At 27.5% G+C, this 1833-nt stretch overlaps 1 protein-coding gene across 1 annotated transcript in view; it reads left to right on the top strand.

The window, feature by feature from the left end:
• Positions 1-873: 873 nt before the first annotated feature.
• LOC126908233 (uncharacterized) overlaps positions 874-1833 on the top strand; it is a 1546-nt gene continuing 586 nt past the window's right edge. Inside the window, exons 1-3 of the mRNA XM_050690145.1 lie at positions 874-1114; positions 1537-1680; positions 1722-1808. Of these exons, the coding sequence (XP_050546102.1) occupies positions 874-1114; positions 1537-1680; positions 1722-1808 (472 nt within the window). The remainder of the gene's footprint in view (positions 1115-1536; positions 1681-1721; positions 1809-1833) is intronic.

Genomic DNA, 1833 nt, shown 5'->3' with positions numbered 1-1833 from the left:
CGTCTGCACCTCGTACTTCATTGTCCTCTCCTATACCCCAAGTATTTGTGTCTTGCACTTCGTCTGCACCTCATACTTTGGGCTCCTTTTGCGTACACCTGGTATTTGTGTCTTGCACTTCGTCTGCACCTCATACCTAGGTGTTACTCTTATTCTCCCTTCCTATAACAACAGCCTTTCGACACCCACAGCTAACCCGGAGTGTCAGCCGAGCACGGTGACTGCTGTACGACAACACGCACGTGAATACCTATACAGCAGGCACCACCTCCTCATATTCTTCTTCGTACACACATTTTCACATTCACTTTTTTCCACCTTTATATCTATTTTCTCTTTCCTGTGTTACGACACTATATACTTTAATTTACTAATATTTTTGATATTTATATTAAGTTTAGAGTAACTTCACTTAAATATCTAGATATCAATATAAAACTAAAAAAAGTTTTACTTAATTTTCATAATTTTATATTTTTTAAAACTTTATCTCACTTTTATGAANTTCATAATTTTATGATGTTTTTTAAAACTTTATCTCACTTTTATGAAAGATTATTTACTGTAAAAAATTAAGCATCTAATGGTTTCATATCAAAATAATTTTGTACAATTAAGTGATTCCTTTAATGAAAAATAAAAATATAAAATTATTATACAGGCTAAACACATTTTCATGTTTTATATACAATATAAAAACAACTATTCTGTTTCTATAGAAAAAAATAAATAATTATTTATTTATTTGATAAATTTACATGGAAATTACCTGCATTTACCTATGTATTTCTAGAATTTTCGACTAATGAAAGATCATATTGTATTATATTCATTTTTTCTAGTTAAATTGTAATTTATTTAAAGTTGGAAAAAATGCATTCGAACAACGTGACAAATACAATTTTATTATTTGAAAAATTAATAAAAAGCGCTGAAAAGAGCAATGTAACAAAAAAGATTATCACAAGAACAAAAAAAATTGAACATAATTTTGATTTAAATCGGCCAAATCAAAAAGATGATCAAACAATTATATCTAGCGACGCCAAAGCTCCCAATTTTACAACTCCAGTAATCAATAAAAACGGGGAGCTCAAAAAGAAGAAGTTTAAAGGTGAGTCAAGGGTACATTTAGTTTAATTGACTAGTGATAAAGATAGCAGCAGCCCCATTTCTGAACGCCAATTAAAAATTAAAATTGCTAATAATTTCAGAAATATTGATCCAAAATTTGTAATTCACTAGTCATTTTTATAAAATATTAAGTTGCCAACCCTATAAGTTGTAATACATGATTCTAAAAGTAATTAGTAGCTGATAAATAATGTAATATAGGCAATTATGATATTTAAAATTGATTTTAAATGTAAATGAATACGGTTATATTAATCTTATTCTTCTTTTTAAAATATATAGTATTTATTACTTCAGATAAGGCAATTCCAATTGTCAAGTATATAATTATATTTAAGTATAAATAATAAATAAGCAGTTATGCATTTCATTTTAAAATTATAAATAGTAATTTGTTTTAAGGAATTTCGAACAAAATTGCTTTTTTTGAAAAGAAAGCAACAACAATTAAGAATTCTAGCAATACAGTGATCAAAAATCAAAGGGAAAATCTATGGGGTAGATTAAATAAACTAAACCAAATTAAAGAAAAACTTCATGTAGGAGGTANAAACTAAACCAAATTAAAGAAAAACTTCATGTAGGAGGTAATGGTGGTCAATGCGTACTAGGAGGAAGACAATATAAACACGACCAAGACATTACAGAGGAAGAATACAAAAATGATATAGATGGTAATATAACTAATAACATAATAAA

The sequence above is a fragment of the Daktulosphaira vitifoliae genome, unplaced genomic scaffold, assembly GCF_025091365.1.
Source record: "Daktulosphaira vitifoliae isolate Bord-2020 unplaced genomic scaffold, ASM2509136v1 Scaffold_5, whole genome shotgun sequence".
NCBI lineage: Eukaryota > Metazoa > Arthropoda > Insecta > Hemiptera > Phylloxeridae > Daktulosphaira > Daktulosphaira vitifoliae.
This window is presented reverse-complemented; position numbering and strand designations above follow the sequence as displayed.